We start from the raw sequence: 25,046 nt of genomic DNA, 5'->3' as shown, positions 1-25,046 counted from the left end.
TAACAGCGGTTTTTGGGCTTCCAGAGCCCAATCCAAATCATTTCTAAAGCTATTTCAAACCAAATTGAAGAAGGATGAAGGGGGAGCAATTAGGTTTAGGTTTTTACATGTTTTATCTTAGTTTTTTCTAGAGAGAGAAGCTCTCTCTTCTCTCTAGAATTAGGGTTTTTAGCTTCACTCTCTCTTTAATTTTAGTCTTTAATTCTTCTTTTAGTATAGTTTCATTTATATTTTCATAATCTCTTGTCTTGATCTTCCTAATTTCTTTTGTTATTTTCTCAATTTTGTCATTTTTAGTTTATGAATACTCTTGTCAATTTTGGTTTCACTAATGCAATTTTAATGTTTTATGTTTATTTGATGCTATTTGAGTTGTTATTATTATTTTATTGTAATTGGAAGTATAAATTTTATTTTTATTGCAATTTATGATATTTTTTCCTTTTATACATGCTAGGTGTTTGATAAAATGTCTCTTCTAATTTTTGTATAGTTTTTCACTCTCTTGGTTGGGAATTGGGTAATTAGGTAAACTTGAGTTATGGATGTCCATTCTACATTGTGTTAGGATTGTTAGTTGGTTTGGTTTTCATTGACACTAATCTTATACTAAATTAATTAGTGAGTTGACTAGAACTTATGGATTGAGATCAACTATGCCCTTTTGAATCTTCGAAAAGAAGAACCACAAGCAGTTTGCGGAAAATCATGAGTCCTTGGTTGACAAGGACCTCTTTGCAAATACGCGCATCTAACTTTGTCTCTGTCATTCGGATGATAACTTGAAATCTTTAGTCGTTGTTCTGGATCTACTATGAGACTCTCTACTTCAAATTCTAAAAATCTCTTCTTGTTTGAAGAGCTCGATGAATTATTTTGAGATCCAATCTCCAACGATGAAGTTCTTTTGAAATATTTCTCCATCACTAATAGATTAAAATTATAAACCTAAATTAATTCATTAATAAAATTAATTTACAATTCTTCCCAAATTGAGAAGTTCAGCATAAAAATATAAATAAAAAATTGATCCATTAACAACAACAACAAGCTATAGCAAGTAGCAACTAATAATGCCCCAAATTTCTAATTTAAAATAACTCAATACACAAAAATAATTAACAAACAAATTAATGAAACTAAAAATCAATTACATCAGAATAAATTCAATCACAAATTCACAATTTCTAAACCAACTATATGAAATTTTTATTTATCAAACAATGAAACAAATGAGCGAAAAAATGAATGAAGCAACTAAGTGAATTAAGTATATGAAAACCAACACAAATACACAATACCACCTGACCTAAGACCTATTGATTCTTAACTATTAATTCTTATTCAGTCATAAACCATTCCTTTATTCTAAATCCCCATTCAGCCATTCCCCACCCCAAAAGCTTATTTATTTATAATATACATATGCTATAATTAATTGGTTACAGAGTAGACTTGAGAATTGTTTGCTGTTTACCATTCTTGATAAGTTAAAAGGTTGATTTGGATTCCCAATCATATACCAAGAAGCAAACTAAACTTCAGGAGGATGACCCAGACACCCAGTAGCGGTGTGGCGCCAGCGGCAACAGAGAAGAGGATTGTAGAATAAAAAAGAAGAACCAGTCAACCAGAACTCCAGAAGCCCAGAAGAAATTGATGTTCATTGAAGAAGAAGGTAGAACCGCAGAATCAGATGCCGAATTGCTGAGTGCCAAAGGAAGGAACGCAGAAGAGAAACGCAGCAGCAGATCCACACAAATCATAAGTAGTGGCGCAAAAGAAGGTAGAACCTGAGAAGTGAGAACCACTAGGCGCGGCGTGACGGCAATGCAAGGAGAAACCAACAGAGACGGAGCCACGCGGGAGAATCGCGGCGATACAAGGAGTCGCGGAGACGGCAGAGTCGCGAGGAGCAGAAACGCGGAATGACAGGGAGCTAGTGACACTGCCACATAGCCCACACTGGCGGTCTGGCGGAGCCACGGAGCGGCAGAAACGCGGAGTAGTGGTCTGGTCTGGCGGCAGTAATTCTGGGCTTGGAGGTTGGAAGGCAGAGGCTAGAAAAGTTAGGGATTTGGAGAGAAAGAGAAAAGAAGTTGGGCTGGGGGCTGGGAACAGTTTAGGAATTTAGGGCTGGGACTTTGGGCTGGGAACAGTTTAAGGATTTAGGATTGGGACTTTGGACTGGAGGCAAAAATAATTATATAATGGAGACAATCTTAACATTTCACTAAGAACTACTCTTTATTATTTGAAATTTGACTGAGGACAATTGCCTCCACTGCCTTATACATAAATCCGTCCCTGCTGATATCCAATACCATATAACCATATAGGAGTTTGCAAAGATTTAGTCAAGGACATGTAAAAAATTGTGTCACAATGATGTCATGATCTTCAAAGGAGGTAAATACAAAGAGAAAGGAACTGCTATTGTTCATTTATAAAGTATATGCTAGAATAATCAAATTCTTAGAGCAGGACACATTATGTATACAAATTTAGGAGAGTATAGAGTGAGCTTTTGCCTTATTCGTTATGTTGAAATAGTGTAAATCTGAAAGGAAAAACAAACCCTACGGAATTAAAAACATAAATCATGTCATCCAATAATTAGTTAATAAACAAGTAATTAATTAGATATTATAGAACCGTCATTCAATATGTTAAGACCTTAATTGTGCTAATTTTTTAAAAATATTTTGTTTTTTATTTATGCTCTTTTAAAAACGTTATTTTACTATCTTATTACTGTTTCTTTCTTGACATTATTACTATCTATTTTTAATTATTATTATTGTTATTATTACAATATTATTATTATTCTTATCATTATTACCATTATTATTAAAAAAATAAAATAATACAGAACCAGTCAACCAGTCAACTTTTTTTTATACATTTAACTTGACTAAAATTTATTTTTTCAAAAAATTAATAATTGTCATAAGATCTTTTAGTGAAAACACTTATTTTGTATTTCAATAATTAATATGAAATACAAATATTTTTCAACACAGATTTCATTAAATCCTTTTTAATTTTTTAAGCTTAATATTCTAATTTAAAATAAAATATGTTGTTTCCAATTTATTTCAAATATTTATGTTCATTCTTAAAATTTTATAAAAAAACACATTATCCAAATACATGTCTGATACAGCATTTATTTCTTCAAAAATTTTGAATTAATTATTTTCTTCTATAAACATACACAAAAGATAATAGTAATTATTAATGTTGGTTTCGGCTATATAAAAAACTCTACACACAGGCACAACATTATAAATTTCTTTTTTTTTTGGTCTATACACTATAAATTTTAATTCTATCAAATTTTTTTTTGGGTTTTTTACGGTATCCTCCAATCCAGCAGGTCAGGACTAATTCGTCGCGGTACTGAGCTCCATTTAAAGATTTGTTATTGACCAATGGGTTGCTGCATGCATAAAACGGAATTCAAACTCCCGACACTTACTTAAGCGGACTAGTGAACTAATCACTAGATCAACCCAACTTGGTTTAATTCTATCAATTTTATTCCATTTTTCTTCAAATTCACTGACAAGTTTTATAAGTCCAATCCATATATACAGTTTCATACTTAAAAAGTCCTGTCACAAAAAAAAAACATACATAAAAAAGAGTCCACTCCCAATGACAAAAAAAAAAAAAAAACCAAACCTTAGACCCATCGGGATTTGCACGGTAACTCTTTCTCCCTCGAACCGTGGTTCCATCATCCAAGCCCGACAAGTTGCAGAAATTTCTGGCAAGCCTGTCCTCCTGTAAGGAGCTTTGTTCCATTTGTCACTCAGTTCTTAAATCTGTATCATGAACATCTATACGATAAAATTGGTCTAACAATAATAATCATATTATAATAATAAATTAATAATCATAATATAATAATAACGATAGTAATAATAACTGTAGTTCTACTACTACTAATAATAATAATAAAATTAACACGAACACTAGACAACAAAAATCTATTAATAATTCTAATAACAACACAAATAAATAAATTTATTCATAATTAAAATAAAAAATACTTATTCGCTGAGGATGATTTAAATATTCAATCAGGCATGGATCTATTTTAAAAAAAAAAAAGCACTATTAGAATTTAAAAAAAATTAAAAATTATATATATCTATATATTTATTCTTATTATAATATTATTTTTGTCTTAATAAATTATAGATAAATTTTTTAGAATTTATTTTTAAAAAATATTTTATTTAGTTAAACTCAACAACAGTATTTATCTTGTTAAATCTAATTTAGTATTAAAACTACAAGTAAATGAATCAACTCAATAAAAAAAATTAATAAGTAGTGATAAAGTATTTTTTTAACTAACCAATTAATTTATCAAACAAAAAATTTAATTTTTTAAATACACATAAAATTATCAATATCTTTTTTCGTCTTTAAAATTTATTTGATATAAGAAAGAACATTATTTATTTATTTATCTATTAATTAATGTTATATATTTTAACTTTAAAACAGTCTTATTTGTACGGTTATTTTTGTTTAAAAAACTTATTCTTTTCATAAATATTATAATAAATAAATAAGCTTTTTAATTGAGTGAGAGATAATCCATATAGTTAAATCTTTTGCTACTTAAATATAATTCAAACTTTAAATTATAAATACTAGTGTATTAATAAACTTAACGTACCTATTGATTAACTCTTTTATTTATTAAAGGTTTATTTATACAATTAATCCTTACACTTTCAGTGAAATTGTAAATTGGTCCCTACAGTTTAAAAATTTGTAATTAGATCTCTGAAGAAAATTAAAATTTGTAATTGGGTGTGAGATGTAACACCCTAATATTCAAATTCTTATGTTCGAGTCATAAGTCAATGATACTACGGTGGTACAACTCTCAGGTGGATTTTTAATATATAAATATAGGTAATTTCGAAAGGAGTATTAATCGAGAAGCCTGAAAAGAGTAGAAATAAAATCGCGAAGACGTATCACTCACGTTTCAACAACAAAAAGGATAAATCGTGAAGCCGAAAGCGATATACGGACAAGGCATAAAGGAGATTAAGAGATAGATAACATATAGATATATATAACATAACTAAATAGCCACTAGTCGCGACCCGTGAAGTTTAGGCCAGCTTGGGTACAGTATGAAAGTAGTTGACAACAGTATATCCTAATCTCTCCCAAAGGAAACATGAGAGCCTCTATAGGCAAGTTCAAAAGAGTTCAATACATAATATAATCTTTTCGAAACAAAGGTGGAGAGATTCTAAGCAAAACACAAAGTAGAGAAAATAAAGATCTTCGCCGTCTCTCAGACGACCCACAACTCACTTCTGAGCACCTGGACCTGTATCTGAAAAACAAGAGATATATACGGAATGAGAACCCCGAGCCCATGGGTTCCCAGTACGGTAAAAGTGCCAAATAAATACAATGCACTGCATTAAAAACTCACTAAGCATCCTAAACTTCTTCACCAATTATCCATCCTAGGTTCTCGCTAATCCATGAATAGGCAACTGTCATAAGGGAGTGCTAAATCTAATTCATGTTTCACATGTTTCCCAACTCGCTGACTCTTCCACAAATCAGACTCAGAATCATAAGCAAAACCATCACCAGTTGTTCTACCTCAGCAATTATATATCAATACATCATACCCTCACTTGGAGCTAGTGAAACCACATCACTGCGTCTACCCAGGGAGCTCAAATGATCTCATTCAATGATCATCATCATCATCATGCAATCGCATCATCAATTCATCTCATCAAGAACAGCCCTCAACATCCACCGACACCAACATGAGGGGCCTCTCAGTTGTACAAACAGAAGCAATACAGGCAAGTAATACACAAATAAGGTACAAGTAGAATAAGTAGCACATAACCAGGTAACATAGCATATATGATGTAGAAATCCAAAACAAATAGGCAAACCCAAACAATTCAGACATATGCAAATGATGTATGCCTGTCCTATGGGTGATGATATCATCTGTCGGTTATATAGCTAATCCGACATGTCCTGGTAGCTAACCATTGGACAGAAATACCCCTTGCGGAGCAAGTAGGTTTGAACTACAACCCCTTTGCTACTACCCACTCAATCCAGAGCCAGTGGAATAACCACTACTGCGGCTACTACCCAGGCGGGTGTTTAAAAGCTCAACCTGGAGCGAGTGGATTCACCACTACTGCCGCTACTACCCAGGCGTCACAATCTCTGACCTGGAGCAAGTGGGACGAACCACAACCCTTGCTACTGCCCAAGATCTCAAAACATACATTCGTTTAGTTTAAAAGCAATTATCATTGTTATCAAAACTCAAACATTAACCTGGAGCAAATGGGATGAACCACCACCCTTACTACTACCCAGGTATCACAAATACATTCATTCAAAACTCCATAATTAAACTCATTTATCATAAACATCATTTCTCATCTCATACCCGGAGCAAGTGGACAACGCCACTGCCTACTACCCGGGGTCACACATCACATTTCAATATTTTCCATTATTATCCATTTAACACATTCATTCATTAATCATATATACATTTATACTCAGCCATAATCAATAATGGCTTTACTGTAACCCGGCAATAACTCAGCCATCCGGCTCATGGTTCAATCAAGAACCAGCCATTTATCAATAAATATAGTCCTTCGGCTCATGGCATACACGGTACTTCCACTGTCATTCTCCATATCTCATATAATCCTCTTTGATAATCATTGATCATAACTTTTCCCCTTACTTCATTCGCAAGTTACCACATCCCCTAGCTCCTTTCTCATTGTTAGGCATATCATAATAATTTAATACATGAGGGGTGAGATCGGAGGCTTAGGAGTATGAGATTTGGCTTTTAAAACTCAAAAATCAACTTTGGCATGAAAACAGGGCCACGCGTACGCATCCTCCACGCGCACGTGTGGATGGCCACAATGTTCATCGACGCGTATGCGTCGCACACGCATACGTGTGGGTGGAAAAATAGCAAAGGGACGCGCCTGCGTCAGCCACGCGTACGCGTGGGTGCGTTTGTGCCCCCACGCACAAAACTGGCACAACTCCGGCACAACTCTCGGGAGAAATGGTTCGGCATTGGGTGCAGCGCATCGACGCGCACGTGCACACCACGTGCTCGCATGGATGGTGCCTTCTTGAAAAGCGACGCGTACGCGTCAAGCACGCCTACGCGTGGGGGGAATTTTGCTAAAAAATTTTCCAAGTTTAAAGCTGCAGAATTCACAGATTAAATCCCCAATCTTTCAACCAACATAACTTCCTCGTTTTAAATCATTTTTCGCCCGTTCTTCGAACGACATGGACACCCCGGATCCAATTTTATTTCTAAACGAGTTTGGCACAAAACGGGGGTCCGGAGTCCAAGTTATGTTCCGTCAAAGTATGCCTAAAAACTATATTTTCATACAAAACCACAAAGTGCCATTTTCAAAACAAGCCATTTTCAACCCTTTTCAAAATCAACCAAAGCATGCCAATTTCAACCCTTTTTGAAATCAATCAAAATATACCAAAATCAACATCAAGCCTCCTCAACTCATACATTAACACCTTACCATAATTCACAAAACCACCATATAACCATTTTTATCCATTTCAAACAAATGGCTAAATTACAAACACATTAACATGTCATACATCCTTCCTCATCCCAATTTCCAATAATACTATTTCCAATCAACCATCATTATACATAATCAATATCATACTCACTATCACATGGTTTCACCCATAAATCAACCTTAATCATTCCTCAAGCATATATCACAACATACATACCTCTCATGCATCATCATACCATCAAAGCATCAATAATCATAATCACATATATGACCACATAATATATCTCAACCAAAACCAAACATACCTCATCTACATAATTTTACCTAAAATTACCAAATTTCACACTTCAACTCCTCAAACCTTATTATTCAATAACCAACCCAATCATTCATATATTCATTATCTGAAATTCATCCAATCACTTGTGTCATTATACAATGCACACATCAACTTACCTTCCTTACCTCTTTTCGGCCTCCGGCCCAAAATTCACGGTCTCCGGCCTAATTTCACAATTTAAATGCATAAACCATAAATCACTCATTACCCAATACATCAAATTTTTAATACACCAAGCATACAAGGCCACACAATTCTCAACCCAATCATTAATTCATATTACATACCAACTATGCATATCAGCACCAACCATTTACACAATCCAAACTTAATCCTAGGGGCATCTAGCCTAGGAATCCTCATCACACTACACGGTACTTAAAGGAAACTTAAACCGTACCTCCTGTAGCCAAACCAATTGAGTCTCTTCTATGGAAGTCTCTACCAACCCTTAACTCCAAGCCTCACCAAAACTCTACAAGCAATACCAACCTCCCAATTGTGCATTAAAATCACCAAATACACTAACATAACCAATTTCACATACATACATCAACCTAGGGCTCATAAAAATGACAAATTACAAGGGTTTGAGCACTTCTTACCTCAGCCCATATGAAGTAGAGATAGAACCCGCTTAGAATCCATGTTGGAGTATCCCTAAACACCCAAAATCACAAGATTTCAATACTAACTACCCAAAAATGTGTAACAGTGGAGAATTTTGAAAACTGGGCAGAGATGAATGGAATACTCACCACAAAACCTAGATAGAATTATAGAGGATGAGAAGAGCGACGCATGGCCGCAAACAGCTCGTCAATCGGAGCTCCGTAGCTCAAGTTATGGTGGTTTGAAGATCAAAGAGAGTTAGGTTTTCTCTCTTCTCTTCTCTCTTCTCAATTCAGCGCCCCTCTTCTTATTTTTAGGATAAAATGAGCTGAAATGCTCATAACTAATGTTTATATATGTTGGGTCTCAGGCCCACTTAGGCCCGGTTCACTTATTTTGTCTGTTGGCCCAATTTTTGGGCCAAAACCCTTTTAGATTAGCGCTCTAAATCGCACTTTAAATATTTCTACCTCCCCTAATTATAATTCATCATTTCTTAATCTTATTTACTCATAATCAATTTTCTCAGCTGCAGTACCAGACAGATCTCAGCCGGTTCTGCCAATCAAAATTCTACTGTGCGCTTTTACGCAGAAAATTATGTTTTCCGACTCGAAAAAATTCACTGAATCCAAATATCATATTTAAATCATCAAATTCCAATTGCCAAATCTTCCAACCATATTCGCTCCTATTTAACTTATTATTTAACTAATTTCGGTTAGACCGGATATTACATGAAGAAGGCAAAAGCTGGTCTAAATAAAACCGTAGACCTCACAACGTATTAGTTTTTTTAAGTAATTATGACTTAGTAGTATTAATTTTTTGACTGTGGTTGTGAACTTTATTATATCCTATGTCTATGTACTTTCAGTGGCTTATGAACCACTTTTGTCGAACACTATTTAGGATGCTTGTTTTGTTTTGTTGCTTTTGTTATATCTGGCATGTGACTTGCTGTATTTGAGGGACTACTTTGACTATTATTTAATATGAATGTTAACTACTTTATTCTGTATTTTGTCTACTAGAGCTTTCTGCAAAGGAATGAAATGAATGCAAACAATTTTTCATAATCACTTGTCAATGATAAAAAAAATGATCACATTCAGCACTAAACACTATTCAAATACACTGCAGATACACTTTTTCTCCTACCTCATCAAACTTAGTTAAACCAATACACTGCAAATATTACCACCAACACACAACTCAATATCATCTTCTGCAATTGTTTGTGCTTCTTCATGTCACTCTCTATTCTGCAAATTTGTTGTTGGAGCAATGTAAAATCAGAATGCAATCTTCCTACACTTGTTTCCATGCGTCATATCTCTATATTTAATCTATTTATCTTTCTTTCTTGTGCCTTTATTAGTGCAGCATTTATAGATTCATCCAATCTTACAAAATCTCCACTATGTTTTGAGGTCCCTGCTTTTAATTTCTGTGTTGGGTGCATTCAGATTGAGCCCTAGCCTTGTCTTCTTCATCAATCCATTCAAAAAACTTGCATCTTCTACTGGAACAGGATATAAATCTTATATTTGGGTTTATCACAGTACTGGAGGTTCGAAGTGTTAACAGATCTCCACAAAAGCAGTGAGTCCTTCTCTCCTTTTCCATCACCTCTTCCTCTCTATCAATCCACTCAAAAAATTACACTTTGGTAATTTACAACAAGCAACAAATCTCCTACCTGGGCTGTTCATAAACGACGACGAGAGCACCACCACCTCTTTCCCACAGAAGCATCGATGTCTTCTCTTGCTCATACTCCTGGATGTTAAGCTTCCTTCGGACAACTGGTTTGGATCCATCACAGTTCGAAAAAATTCTTCAACCCTAACAAAGAAACTAGACACAGATACTGGAGGAACGTTATGAGAGATCGTTATCTTCTCTTTCAAATTGACTCTTTAGAATATTGATTCATAAGGGCATTCTGGTAAAATAACAACATTTAACGTTTTCATTCACGCTAAACGTTAGTAGGGACCCAATTATAAATTTTTTTTCAGGGACCCAATTACAAATTTTTAAACTGTAGGAACCAATTTATAATTTTATTGAAAGTGTAGGGACTAATCGTGTAATTTAACCTTTATTAAATATGTAAAAATAATAAAAATGCAGTTAATTAAGAACATGGAACAATAAATTGTTTATAATTTAACTAAAATTTTGAGTTCAAATTTTAGAATATATAAAAAAAATATTTTTTAAAAGTTTTTATAATAAAAAGTATTTTTTTTAAAAAAATTATACACTAATTTTTTTTTAATTTTATATCTCTAATTTTTTATTATATAATATAAATATTAATATTTATTAAAATTTATTTTAATATATTTTTATCTCTATTGTTAATATTTTTTAAATCTATCACTGTATTTAATAATATGTTCTTGGTAATATAAAATCACTAACTATTTTTTCTTACTAATTTTACTCCTCACTCAAGTTGCTTCCTCTTCTTGAATGCAAGCAGCACTTCTTCCTTCTTTCACTCACAAAACGCAGAAACAAACATACTTTCTCTCCTTTTTTTCACAATCAAATACAAAAAGCAGATATAAAGACCTCTCATATATACGTATCTAACATGCAATCTTACATTCTGCAAAACATAACTCACATTTTGTTCTGAGAACCTGCAAAATGTAGGTTATATTTAGCTTCTTTTAAGATGGTCAATAGTCTACATGCAAGAGATAAGAAAACACGTTTCGAATTGTGCTTTATCTCTCTGCAAAACGCAGGTTGCGTCCTGCGTTTTGTAGCAACTAATTCACCTTTCTTTTTTTTTTTTCCTACCAAACAGAGATTGTATTTTGCATACCTGTAAACTTACTTATGCATAACATACCTATATTTAAATTACACCACTTTTTATTCTATTATTAAATTAATTTCTGGTAAATGTGACTTTATAAACAAAACAAAACCATGAAAAGATGTGATGAAGGTGGGAGCAGGAGTAGTCGTTGCCATCATAGCCTTCAAGGAAGTCTATGGATATGTGTGTAACATATAATGATGTGGGTTGTGTCACTGATGCATGCATAACACGTATTGATTCCTTCCTTTATTTTTATTATATTTTATTTTGTTTTTCTTATAAATATTAGTTAGCTTTATTTAACTTTGCATATTGTTAGTGTGTGTCTTGAAATGTACTTTCTCCATCTTTTTGTTTGTTCTGTTTATTTGATGCAAGTTTTCCGGTTGTTATTATTATTAAATTATTATTATATTATTTTTTTAAAAAAAAAGTCCTTCCATTTGCAATTTTTGGTCACTTATTTTTTTATGATTCATGTTCTTTGATTTAGAAAAATTGTATATTTTCTTTTTTTTTTAATATTCGTTACTGATTTATTATTTTTATTGAGTTAATATAAAAAAATTATAGAATAAATAAGTTTTTTACATCCTTGTATATAATATTATCTCGTTATTCTTTATTGTTCAACTTAAAATACAAATGTTATCTAAATAACAATGATACGCATAATATACTCAATAATAACTATTTAAAACGAATGTTTTAAGAGTGTAATGGAATTAAAAGACCATTTCTTACGCATAATATACCTTACCTTACATATAACGAGACTCCCAAACTTTAAATATCTTTAAAAAACTAATTTTCTCAAATTAATAGTTTTATTTAATTTTTCTATGATAAAATTGGTGGCGACTCCATTATCTATATTTACTTTTTCTTTGTACGCATTCTCGTCGCATTCGGCCTTATGATGTATCCATGATCCTACACAATAATTTAGTCGGCATACTGATGTGACATTGGGAGGTCTGCCAAAAAAAAAAAAAAAAGTCGCCACCAATAATTGAAGACTTGTCAGCTTAATGAGTTTATGCATTATACATGCACCACACAATAATTTAGTCGAACAGTTTTTAATTTCCCATCAATTTTAATTATTAAATTGATTTTTATTTTTTAATTTTGTTTGGTAAATTAACTCTATTTTAGATCTTTTCTAAAAATTTAAATAAATTAATTTTAATTTTAATATTATTTAATAAAAACACCAATTGTTAAAAAAAAGTTAAAATCCTCATATCAATTTCTTCACGTAAACGAAAAAATTGATATGAAATCAATATCTTTGTAAAATAACTATTTAAAATTATTATAATAATTAAAATTTGTTGAGAATTATGTCTAACAAAAATTTCTTAATAATTGTTTTGGAGTATTACCGCATTATTTTCTACTTGAAACTATGGTAATATCTATTATTTGTAAAGAGAAAATGACTCATAATAAAATGTTATTTTCACAAGCGTATTTTCAAAGTCATCTCTTAGATAATATTGAGAGACTAGATAAGTTATTATATACCAATGCAAATTACACCTCGTGGTTGAATGTTATTAGATTAATATTTTCATGATTATTTTCTATAACCTTATCTAGCAGGATATATAACATGTTGAACATTATAGGCCATTAAGAAGACACCAAAAAAATTATAGGTCATTAAGGAAGATGGAGAGTGAAGAAGCAGAAGGCACAATAGTGAAGATGATGAATAATTGTGATGATAGGATGAGTGAACTGAAGGCATTTGATGACACAAAAGGCGGTGTTAAGGGTCTTGTTGATGGAGGTGTTACAAAGATTCCAACTATGTTTCATCATCCACTTGATAAATTCCCAAATTCCTCCAGTACAGAGCACAGCCTGATTCCTGTCATAGATCTTGAAGGTGTTACCAAAGATCCAATCACACGCCAACAAGTTGTTTCAAGAATCAGGGAAGCATCTGAGACATGGGGTTTCTTCCAAGTGGTAAATCATGGCATCCCTGGGAGTGTTCTTGAGGAGATGAAAGAGGGGATTAAAAGGTTCTTTGAACAAGATGTTGAGGTTAAGAAAGAGGTATATAGCCGTGATAATACGAAGCCATTTATTTATAATAGTAATTTTGATCTTTATAGTTCATCAGCACTCAATTGGAGAGATACTTTTGGATGCCAATTAGTTCCTCTGATTGGCAAACCTCAAGACTTGCCACAAGTATGCAGGTATATTTATGTTCATATTCTTTCATTTATATGCATACTGTTTAAAATTTTTTTCCCTTGATATCTTGGAATGCTTAACTAGGATGTGTTTGGAACTAAATATAAAGTTATACATACAGCAATAGAATCCAATACAAACATATATATGTTCTGAGAGTATACGAAGATGGAGATATATAAACATAGATATTTGTGTTTGCAGATATTGAATTGATATATTTGTATTTTTGTACTACAACAAAAATTATTTTGTTCCACAAATTTTTAGTGGCAATAATATAATAATATAATAATAATTGTATGTCTTATTTAACTTATATTCCTGTGATAATTATATATTTGCAGTTGTTATTATATATTATAATGATAATTATATATTTTTTGTAGATATTAAAAAATTTTTTACTGACAATTATATTATTGCCGCTAAAACTTTTAACGATAAAGTATAAGACGGCTATTATCTAATTAATATTAAGGTCTAGTTTAAATAAACAACTTAATTAAACTCTTTTTAAAAAAATAACTTAAATAATAAATGACTATATTAAAAATAACTTGTAAATAAATTAATAAGTTGTTTTGTGTTTAAATTTTTAGTTTTAAAAGTGTTTATTTTATAGAAATGTGTTAAAAAGTAGTAGTATGATTAGAGAAGTCATATTTTTTAACTTCTCTATAAGCTCCAAAATAACTTTTTAAAAAATTGCAATTTGATTTTAAAAATTATGCCAGACATTAATACTATTACTTTTTATGAGTCAAAAGCTCAAAAAAATTATTTTTAAAACTTTTCAAATAAATCCTAAATATATTAGCAGCTATTTTTATTGTCACTAAAAAAAATAAATCGCTACTAAAAATAATTTTTTTAGTAATTTTATTGATAGAAAGAAGACAGAAATACTAGTAAAGAATACGATCTTTTTTATTTTTTTTATTATTTATATCAACTTTTTATAATTATATTTTATTTTTATGTTTATTTTATCATTAAATAAAATACAAAAATATTAATTTTTGTCTTTATCTTTTGTGTGGGTTCTATTTTATTATATTCTGCATAGTTACACAAAGAAATAAGGACATTAATTTAAATCCTATATCTATTTACTTGCTTATTGATCATGTCATTTTTTTGTAGGGACATACTTTTAGAGTATGGGAATAATGTTATGAAGTTAGGAATCACACTCTTTGAATTACTCTCAGAATCTCTAAATCTGCATTCAAATTATTTAAGAGACATGGAATTGGGTTGTACTGATCAAATTAGTTGTGCCGGCCATTACTATCCCCCTTGTCCTGAGCCAGAACTCACTATGGGAACCACCAAACATTCGGATGGCGCTTTTCTTACTGTTCTTCTCCAAGACCATATTGGTGGCCTCCAAATTCTTCATAACGACAAATGGATTGATGTACACCCTGTGCCTGAAACTTTAGTGGTTAATATTGGTGATCTTCTACAGGCAAGTTCTTTATTGTTCTTTTTGCATATGGTGTTTTATAGCGTAAAATGCATTATACAAACACAAATATTCGATACGATATTTAGTGTATCTTTGAGTCGTTGTTACATTAATAAAATAAAGAAAATAACTAAACAATATGTATCAAACAAGTACTTTTTTTAGGTCAAATACTAAGATGTTTCCAACGAGAAAGTACAAAGATCGACTTTCAAATAATCAATATTAGTTAATTTTTTTTGTAAAATTATTTCTTATAATTTTTATTTTTAGAAAATTTAGAATTTTATATTAGAATTTGAAATATAAAATTTAAGATTTAAAAATCAAAATTTTGACTGATGTTGATCGAAAAAAGTTAACTCTCAAAATAAACTCGTTTCAAAATCATAAATATCATACTAATGTGTTCATGCTTCATATTCATGTAACAATTGTTGTGGATGTTGTTTACATCTATTGCCTCGTTACCTACATGTGTATGGTAGAGAAAAGGTATTAACATTGTTATTAAGACATAGTACTAAACTAAGAATGTCTACAGTAAAAGGTATTTTGATGCGTTTATATGTGTTCTTCGTGCTTTATATTTACTATTACGAGGTCAATGAGTAATAACTCAAATGGCATAGTCTTCCCATATTCAATTAAGAGGATGCGGGTTCGAATTTTTTATTTTGGTAAAAAAAAATATTTATTATTAGGAGTCAATTACCAAATTGATTTTAAAAAATTTCAGGCACCGATAAAATGACATCTCAAAGAAGTTATTGATAAAAAAAATCCTTAAATTCTTATTTACAAAAATTCTTACAACGATAATCAAATGCATTTATTCTGTTAGTCACTTCAGGATTTTTTATTAACAAAAACGATAGTGATTGATATTTGATCAGTGAAAATTCAGGTGTAGTCGACTTTACATGAAGTTGATATTTGAGAGCCGTTAGATAAAAATTTAGTCAAATCAGCCAAATCATCTAACGGCTCTCAACTACAACTTCACATGAAATCGACTGCACCTGAGTTTCCACATATTTGATCACTTTTTATCAAATTTTAAAATTATTTAGAGATCTTTTTATCAATAACGTCTTTTATTGGATACTATTTTAGCAATGCCTGAATCTTTTAAATACTAATTTGGTAGTTAAATCTTATTGTTAATCTTACATTTGTCAAAAAAAACAAATTTTTTCCGTGATTCCAGTTCTAAGTTCAAACATATGTTATTACTTTATATCAATAAAAAGCTCAAAATGCATGGAAAGATTTGCATAATTTGCTAGTGCACAAGTAAGCTGATTGGTATTTTTCTTCAATTGTAGCTACTAACGAATGACAGATTTAAAAGTGTTCAACATAGAGTGTTGGCAAATAAAAATGATTCAAGAGTATCTATTGCATCTTTTTTTGGCTATAACAGTCTCGCTTCATCAACAAAGCTCGTCAGTCCGATAAAAGAATTATTATCTGAAGACAATCCTCCGAAATTTAAAGAAACCACAATTGCAGAGTATGCAGCCTACTTTAGAGCCAAAGGCCTTGGAAACAATCCTCTTCAAGACTTTAGAATTTAAGTTGAGAATTTCTGAATAGAGGTGCCTTGGTTTGGTTAGCACTTAGCAATATAATTGAAACTGAATAAACTAGATATATATGTTGGAAGTATTGATTATATTTAAAAAGCAAAAAATTGTATAAATATGAATCCTAGTTCTTGGACTACAGATTTATGGGCATCTCACAACCACATCTATTCTATTAGAGGGATATTTTTTAGTTGAAAATTTTCTTGGTTATTATATAATATAATAATCACTATATATTTATCTGATAAATTACTACATAAGCATAATAGAGTCTGATTTTATTGCTCATAATCTCAGTTAAAACATTTAGATATATTATAACTATTCTTATATATTCAAAAAATGATAAACGAATATTAAAATTAATCATTAAAATCAATCATTATATATTAATATATAAAATTATATATTATTTAATTTATTTTTAATGTGTATTTTATATTTTAATATATATTTTATATCAATAGTTAAATTAAATAATTTATTTTATTATATTCTAATATTTGACCAAATTAAAGATTTGCTTTGGATAGCAATATTATATTTGAAAAATTCTATTGGGCTTACTGCATTACTAAGCATGGCATACGAAGTTACGAACCATATGTGTCCACGCCGCATACAGTTACGCACAGTTCTTTTCCTTTATTATTTATTTATTTATTTATTTATTTTGGAATGAGAAGGTGCATTAAGCCGAGAAATTACGGAAAAAGAAGGGACAAAAATATATTTAAAAGTTTATATATTAGACACGATTACACTTGAATCATTTAATAAGTTATGCATGCATATTATTTATTCATTTTGGCAGACAGATTCACTTTTTTGGTTGATGGCTTCGTTAGTTTAAGTGGACACGTGGGGATTTTGGTCCTTGTTGGCAACGTGACTGTGAGTGAGGTGTATCATTGGTGACAATTCAAAATAAATTATTTAATTTTATGTTTAAATTATTAAAGAAAATTAATTAGAAACTCTCCATCTCTTTTATCTTCAGAAAGAAGATGCTTTGTGTTGAAACGCTAACGGATAACTAAGAACATGGTTCACTCCAGGAAAAATTGAGTTCGTCATCCCTAAATTGTGACAGCGCTGTTGGTAGCGGATCTTCGTTATATTGAGGAACAAGAAGAAGAATAAGAAATTTGACTACAAAAATGGCAAGTGTTTGCACAGGATTGAAGCAGTGGTACTGAAATCTAGAACAGACTGGAATCTAGATAGATTGTTTTTGTGATGTCCTTTTTGGAAGGTAGGCTTTTAAATTGCGTTGTTTTTTCTTATTGGCTTTAGGGTTTCATCAATTTCTTTCCTTTTGTATCCCTTCCAATTATTGTGTCAAATTTTCAGAGTGTTGAACATACGTGAGTATTTTGTTTGGCTGGATGAAGTTGAAGGAAAACTAAGAAATGTAGGAATAGAAGTTAAATTTGAAGAAAGGCCATGAAAATAATCATACCAGAAGATGATTGATCTTACAGAAGATGCAACAAAGGTGGAAGAGATGTGCAAAAATTATAGAAGACAGTTAATCAGATTAGTGAAGAAATAAAGTATATTAAGAATATGGTTATGGACATTTGTTTGGGGTTAGAATTTTGTGCATTATAGATTTTTATGATATATGCTCAAAAGTGACGATTATGTGTAATTATGTTGAAACTTGCATTGAATAAATGGAAAAAAGAAAGATCTGTTTCATTGTAATTTTTATATTATAATCTGTGTAATAGAAATCATTGACAAAACAAAAAAGTCTAAACATATGTAATGCAAATTAAAGACAAAACAAGCAATTGTCAACTTTAATGGTATTAACAGTGACTCGTAACCAAGTAATTCATTGTCATTGTAATTACCAATAATACCCAAAAACCTATTTAGAAGTTTATGCTCCATTATAATAACAAAATAGTCATAGTAGTGATATGAATCACTAAGTTTTCGAACAAGTCAAAAATACCTAATTAAGATGCAAAGTCATTTCTATATTACATATCACATAGTATCAGAAACTAAAAAGGAAAAAGTGTATCATCATAAACAAAACAGCCTTATCCAAAAGTTGTTCAAATAGTTCTAATAACAAAAAAAATGCAAACAGCCTTCATCCCGGGTCCTATTTCTTAGTTGTAGATCCTTATATGGTCTCACCTTCACTTGGACCACCTTGGTCAGTTGGTGTAGTTAGACCAGTGGTACTCCCAGAAACTCCTATTGGGACCAGTTTTGACGGTCTTGGGTCAGGGGTAGGTTGTTGTCTTAGACATGGGGTTGGCATGAACTGCTGAAACCTCCCTCTCATAGCTAGACTTGCAGCATTCATTGTTTCAGTTGATATCACAGGGTTAGATTTGGGTCTTAGAGGTGTAGCTGCATGATTAGGATTCTGTTGTTGGGATGCATTAGTTGGAGGGTTCTCTTGTGGTAGTGGTGGCAGCTGTGGAGGTTGAGGTTAGTTTTGGTTTTCAGTTGCAACATCAGCTTCCATAGCTGCTACCTCATCAGTCATATCATCAAGCTTTCTTTGACAACTCCTATTGTTGTGGCTACTCTACAATATATAAACATGTCTTGGTGTAAATATAACATTATAAGTTTTTTTTTTTCAATATGAATACATAAAAAAACACATTCATACCTCACCATAGTACTTGCAAATAATTGTTACATATCTCCTTTTAAGTTTGTGTTGGTTGGGATTCGGTCTTGCTTCATTTTTCTCCTTTCTTCTCTTTTTTGTTGGTCTGCCAATAGGGGGTCTTGTAATAAGGAGGCAGTGGGAAATATCCTTCAGCCTTATCCCAAAATTCTTTACTTGGTACAGGATTGATATTATGTTGATATGTTGTGTTAATGCTACCATTCCTAACTAGTTATGAATCTGATCTTCCGGCCTACGATCTCTCAGAACAAGTGCTGCACAAGCATGCTTGCAAGGGAAGCCTGTGAGCTGTCAGAATCTACAGGTGCACTTCTGATTTTCTAAGTTCACAATTACTTTAGTATAATGCTTCTCAACTTCATATATTTCTCCATTGTCATCACCTGCCCATGTCGGAGTCCATTTGTTGCTTTCTTCCTTTTCTCTCTCAAGCATACTAAGTTGTCTTGGTGAAACCGAACCAATATAGCCACTAAGAGACTTTTTGTTTCTTGCCATAACCCTTATGATATGTACTCTAATCTCTTCCATCATTGTGATGATTGGCTTGTCTCTGTACTTCAGAATCTTTCAGTTGAATGTCTCACAGTTGTTGTTAGTCACAATGTCCACCTTTGGTCACTCACTAAAATGTGCCTTTGTCCAAGCCTTTGGGTCAAGTCTGTATTCTCAGGTAGCATTGTTGATTCGCTTTAAACTCATCATTACAGTCTCAAACTCATTAAACTCTCTCCTAAACCATGCCTCAGCTTCAGCAATTTTAAAGTCCCTTTAGTCCCTTAACTTCTTCTCTAACTGTTTAATAACCCACTTTCTATCTGTTGATTCGTTGGTGTGGTCTCTTGCACAAACATGTTGGGTTCACAAATGTTTTTACTTGAAAACTCTTTGGTTCATTAGACCTTGAACAATAGATAGTCCAAGGATAGTTGACATCACAACAAATTGCCTTGTACTTCATAGGCTCCACTTGATGAAACATGATACTCCTTCCAATTTGTATATTAAACTTTCTAACTGCTCTTTTGAATTGGTCCAGAGTATCATATTCCATCCCAAGCTCTAAATGTACTGATCGAAAAGTAGCATTCGGATTTTCTTGATGCCAAATAGTGTAGTCTGCCTCATAGTCACTATCACAATTTGAGGAATACGAATTGTGCAACTCCTCAGACTCATATTGATGGTAATCTGGGTCAGAGTCATCATTATCACTTTCTGAAGACTCACTCCTTGGAGGAGGGACAAATATCTTTGGAGCTTTACCCTTGCCTACTTGCACAAAGCTTTGTCCACTCGGAGCTGACCTTTTGTAAGAAGCTCTTCTGTTCTTTTTCTTTCTTCTTGATTCTTGGGTAGGAACCTCATTTTGTGCAACTTTGGATTGTGGTTGAGTGCTAGATTCAAACTGTGGTGGTGATTCAGTTTGTGTGGTTTGGGCTTAGGCCACAGGTGGTGGATCAGATTGTGTGGGTTGGGCTTGGGCCACAGGTACTGGATTAACTTGTTTGGGTTGGACTTGGGCTATAGGTGGGCTTGGTTTGTGCTGAGATTGGGCTCCTGTTGCTATATCAGATTGGATTTTTGGTTGTCTTTTCCTTTTGTTGGTTCTTCTTGTTGAAGTTAAGGATGTATAGGATGAATTCTAGCCTACTGTGTTTGTTACTTTTCTTGGTCTTAGAATCCTTGCTGGCGTTAGAGTCCTTTGTGCCTTCTTCTTTGTCCTCCCACTAGGTGATTTGTTTACGGTATTTGCATTCGCATTGGATGGTTTGGCGTCAGAGGTAGGCACCTCTTCTGCATCTACGTCAACCACCTTAACCTCAATTGGAATGTCTACAGTGTTCTCCCAATACACATGTACCACCCTATCATCATTTCTAATTGCATCCTCATACATGTTCACCACATCCTTATCAAGTCTAAGTAGCTTAAGAGCAATTCCATCCCCTACATCAGGCTTTCCCTAGTAAAAATCTTCTAATGCATATATCCCAAGTCCTTGAATAGCCCCTCCATAAAAAAAAGATTCAGCGTATCCACATTGACTCTGGGTATTAACGACACTTGACCTCCACTGTATACTAAAACCCCTTTTGAATTTCTTTCCAACCTTCCCCTATGGTGATACACGAGCATGATGTGATTTGACATTGACGGAGAAAATAAAACTTTCATAATCACTACTAAACCCAGAAAACCCTCATTTTTTGGGACATTCACTAACTAGTAACTAAACAAAAATCTATGAGCATTTTCGATCATAATTGCTATAGTCGGAAATAGAAAAGTTAGTACCTTTTGATCGTCGCTGACTCCAGTGCGTGATCGTCGTTGTTGTGGTATGGGTTGCCTTTGAGTAAACTAGCAAAGAATTCCTCCAACGATCAATCGAGTGAGGACTTCACGGGAATGGCATTGCCTCTCTATTAGGGCTTTCTAACTCTCTCAACGTGCAAACTCTTTTACGTTAAACAACAAACGACCTTGACTCTACAAAATTCAATTAATGGAGGATTTCTAATTAATTTTTTTAATAATTTAAACATAAAATTAAATTATTTATTCTGAGTTGACACTAAGGGGACACCTCACTCACAGTCACGTTGCCAGCAAAGACCAAAGACCCCCACGTGTCCACTTAAACTAACAAAGCCACACACCGATTGCCGAAAGGGTGAATGTGTCTGCTGGAGTGAATAAATATTGCGCACACATGACCTATTAAATGATTAAAGTGTAATCGTGTTCAGCGTGTAAACTTTTAAGTGTATTTTTGTCCCTTCTTCCAATTACAGAACAAAAACATATGCATATTATGGGGCAACATACTCTAAAATTATCATAAAAAATTAAACCAAGAGCATTTAGAGACCGAACTATGAACACAAATTCGTTGGATTTCTTTAAATGAATAATTTAATTATTTTATTTACGAATATATATAATTTATAGTTTAATTACCAATTAGCATCATTTTACATATTTCATTTATCAATTCGTTTACAGTGTAAACGAGATACAAATTGATAATTAAGTTACAAATTACATATATCTGTAAATAAAATAATTAAATTATTCATTTAAAAAATTTTTCAATAAATTTGTATTCATAGTTTGGCATCTAAGTATTTTTAGTCATTTACAGTGTAAACGAGATAAGCTACGTTCCACATTGCACGTATGACGTTTGTACACTGTTGTGAAATGTGGCGTATCTCGTTTACACTATAAACGAGATATGCGCAAGCTTAATTTGTTTACAATGTAAATGAAATAATCATGATCCGTACCTAGGCGAGTTGGCCACACCCTCCTACCATCGGACGACATTCTTCCCTACTTGAGAATGGCTAGATTTGGTGACATGATGTAGTTCACGGACTTTGTGTTTGACAACACCTTGAATACTGCATTCATGAAGCATTAGCGTATAAAGACCCACACTTTTTACCTTCCTTGGGGTGAGTGAACCATCAATTTGTAGGATGTTACGTACCACCTTGGGTTATGCACCAATAGAGAGCCAGTGGGTGGGTGCTTGTGTGACTTCTAGACATGGTACTAGCACTTGATTTGGGAGTGGGTAGAGGAGTTCCTTGGTGCTACACCTTTGCATACTCAATAGTAGGGGGGCACAGAGGAGCGAGTCATTTTTCATCAAGCTGACATGATTTAGGGACCGTGTAAAGCATATGACAGCTAGGGATCCATTGTTGGCCAACTTTTAGAGGTCCATATCAGGTGACTTCCGTTGTTAGCCAACTTTTAGAGGTGTCGCAGTCTGTCTTGGGGATCCATTGTTCTTGCATGGACGTACCACTCATTATGCTCCGCGGCACATCGATCCACCATTGACATTACTAGATGAATGCCGCTATTGGTGTCATGGATATATCATCGGTTTCCAGAGTGTTGCCCATTTGATACGTAGATTATGAGGTTTTCACTGGCCGTGAGGTATATCTTTTTATATATGGTTTTTCTCGTCATTCATAGTAATTTAATTTTATTTTGCATAAAGTGATGCATTGCTTGTTATTGTTTCACATGTCTATAGGTTGATAGGTATGGCACAACAGAGTAGGGACCAGTTTGACCAGAGATTCCTTCGATGGCATCTTGCGTTGGATCAATTTCCATTAGATGCGGTATGATGATCCTAACTTGCAAGTCATCACTCTAGACTAGTTGGGAGATGGTTGGGAGAGGGGAACATGGATGTTTGTAATTCCCCTGGTCTGCTTCAACTATGTTGAGTTTCACCATGCTAATCGGGTGAAATGTCAGTTCGATGGCCAACAGCCAATACCTGGAGATCCGGTCAACGTCGATAGGTTCATCACCACTATAGGACAGGGAGAGAATATATGGTGGCCCACTTGTCGTAAGGAGTGGTACGATGGACGGAAATCTCAGTTCGAGGATGGTCGCATAATCTTCATATAGCCATTCATGGACTACCATCTTATGCAGGAGTATTGGGACTAATGACAGTTTGCTTCCCATGTTAAACACCTATCTGACAAGGACGTGCTTGATTATCCGAGACTTTCGACTCTTCCTCCAGATGTGCAGCCTACCGCCAGTCACCCAAGGGATGTGCTAGACCTTCCCCATGATGTAGTTGATTGTCGTAGGCGTGCTAGGGAGGTTCGGCCAGACACCCTAGTACAATTACTATCTTTAGGTGGTTCATTTGAGTTCATTTAAGATATTTATGAGGTTTGATTGAGGTCAGTTAATATATTTAGGGGGTCTGTTTGAGGCATGATAATTGAAATTTCACGTATTACTGGTTTAGGGTTTGGCTTCGGCAGTAAAGGAGCTCATGCTCAATGTACACCATCGATTTTGTGTCTGGCATTTAAGGAAGAATTTTAACAAATAGTGGAAAGAGCAGGAGTACATGTAGAGGACTATTATGGGAGTGTGCTAGAGAAACAACTCACCATGGTTTCTATCAGAAGATGGATAGGTTAAAGAGACTCAACAAGGGAGCTTGGGCATACTTGGATAAGCGGCTTAGAGAAGCATGGACCAGGGCATATTTCTGACACGATAAAAAAAATTGACAACATTTGTAATAACGCTTGCGAGGTTTTTAACTCGAGGATCAAGGAATACAGAACTAAGCCAATAATCACCTTGTTAGAGGAGGTTCAGATGTTTGTGATGTAGTCCATTGCAAAAAATAAGGTTAAGTTATCCCATCATGTTGGTAAGCTCCCATCAATACAACATAGTAGATTGCAGAAAATTCGGAGAGAATCTAAAAAATGGACACCGATTTGGAGTGGAGATGAAGAGTATCAAATATTTGAGATCCACGGTTGGCCTACCAACATGGCTATTAATTTAGGAAAGAGCATCTGCACTTATAGGTTTTGGTAAATAACAGGTACTGAAGTAGCCAATAACTGCTTATTTCTATTTATTTATATCATTTGATTAAAAATAGTTTAGATCAGATAGTGACTAGTTTGTATTCATTTAAGTGTTGTTATTTGTTTAACTCATGATTGGTCTCTAGTGATTAGTCTCTATTTATTTATATCATTTGATTAAATAGATTTTGGAATAGATAGTGACTGGTTTGTATTTATCTAAGTGTTGTTATTTGCTTAAGTAGTGATTTTGGTCTCTACATATTTATACCATTTCATTAAACAGAATGTTGGA

At 33.0% G+C, this 25,046-nt stretch overlaps 1 protein-coding gene across 2 annotated transcripts; it reads left to right on the top strand.

Moving 5' to 3' along the window:
- The first annotated feature begins 12,837 nt into the window (after positions 1–12,837).
- LOC112703542 (1-aminocyclopropane-1-carboxylate oxidase homolog 1) lies at positions 12,838–16,894 on the top strand. 2 transcript variants are annotated; one of them, XM_025755026.3, is made up of 3 exons: positions 12,838–13,632; positions 14,777–15,104; positions 16,531–16,894. In XM_025755026.3, the coding sequence occupies exons 1-3, from the start codon at positions 13,094–13,096 to the stop codon at positions 16,579–16,581; spliced, it is 918 nt and encodes a 305-aa protein (XP_025610811.1). In that variant the 5' UTR covers positions 12,838–13,093; the 3' UTR covers positions 16,582–16,894. The 2 variants fall into 2 exon arrangements, with proteins under 2 accessions (XP_025610811.1, XP_025610810.1); XM_025755025.3 differs by having other exon boundaries at positions 16,433–16,894.
- The last annotated feature ends 8,152 nt before the right edge of the window (positions 16,895–25,046 follow it).

This window comes from Arachis hypogaea, chromosome 7 (genome assembly GCF_003086295.3).
Source record: "Arachis hypogaea cultivar Tifrunner chromosome 7, arahy.Tifrunner.gnm2.J5K5, whole genome shotgun sequence".
NCBI lineage: Eukaryota > Viridiplantae > Streptophyta > Magnoliopsida > Fabales > Fabaceae > Arachis > Arachis hypogaea.
The sequence above is the reverse complement of the archived record's forward strand: the minus strand, read 5'-3'. Positions and strand labels throughout refer to the sequence as shown.

Coding starts and splice junctions, on each gene's coding strand:
- LOC112703542 (XM_025755025.3), top strand. CDS start 13,094: ATGGAGAGTGAAGAAGCAGAAGGCACAATAGTGAAGATGATGAATAAT. Junction 13,633..14,776: donor GACTTGCCACAAGTATGCAG/GTATATTTATGT, acceptor ATTTTTTTGTAG/GGACATACTTTTAGAGTATG. Junction 15,105..16,432: donor ATATTGGTGATCTTCTACAG/GCAAGTTCTTTA, acceptor CTTCAATTGTAG/CTACTAACGAATGACAGATT.